General features: G+C 36.6%; 1 protein-coding gene across 2 annotated transcripts in view; it reads left to right on the top strand.

Annotated features, from left to right (window-relative positions):
• LOC122076089 overlaps positions 1 to 584 on the top strand; it is a 37,306-nt gene that overhangs the window by 6,055 nt on the left and 30,667 nt on the right. For both annotated transcript variants that reach the window (XM_042641376.1, XM_042641377.1), the window contains one exon: positions 160 to 204. In XM_042641376.1, coding sequence (XP_042497310.1) covers positions 160 to 204 — 45 coding nt within the window. The remainder of the gene's footprint in view (positions 1 to 159; positions 205 to 584) is intronic.

Genomic DNA, 584 nt, shown 5'->3' with positions numbered 1-584 from the left:
ATAAAGGGGGTCCTTAATAAGATTCCCCATACTAGAACAAAATGAGTATAAATAGTAAAGAAACTGGCCAGTCCGATCACTTATTTTCATTTTATTTTGCTTCGTTTTTGAAATTTAACTTGAAGAAACTTATGGCAATATTCATTGCTTAATTTGCAGGAACACCTTAAACAAAGTGATCTCTCCTTCATATTTCGTTTACAGGTATTATTTCAATAGGCATTAGACATTGCTTCATATTTATTTTTCTTCTATCCTTCCCCCCCCACCCCCCCGGTTGAACTATGTTGTTGATTTTATTTTGTATGTCAGTTCAGCATTTCAATAGAAATATTCATATACAATACTTATAGGTATGTAGTCTTTGTATGCCTGTTGGAAGGAATTGCCTTTCTTGATTGGCTTTGATAATATGGGTATGCTACACTGCTACAGCTTATTCAGTTAAAAGTGGCTGTTACAGATCGCAATTAGCTCCTGCATACAGCCATCAATGAATAGAGATATGGGACTTAGGTGAAGCGGTAACTTTGGAAGGGAGGACTGGTACAACCTCCTCTACAACCCCACACCCCCCAAAAAAA

This window comes from Macadamia integrifolia, chromosome 4 (genome assembly GCF_013358625.1).
Source record: "Macadamia integrifolia cultivar HAES 741 chromosome 4, SCU_Mint_v3, whole genome shotgun sequence".
Classification (NCBI taxonomy): domain Eukaryota; kingdom Viridiplantae; phylum Streptophyta; class Magnoliopsida; order Proteales; family Proteaceae; genus Macadamia; species Macadamia integrifolia.
The sequence above is the reverse complement of the archived record's forward strand: the minus strand, read 5'-3'. Positions and strand labels throughout refer to the sequence as shown.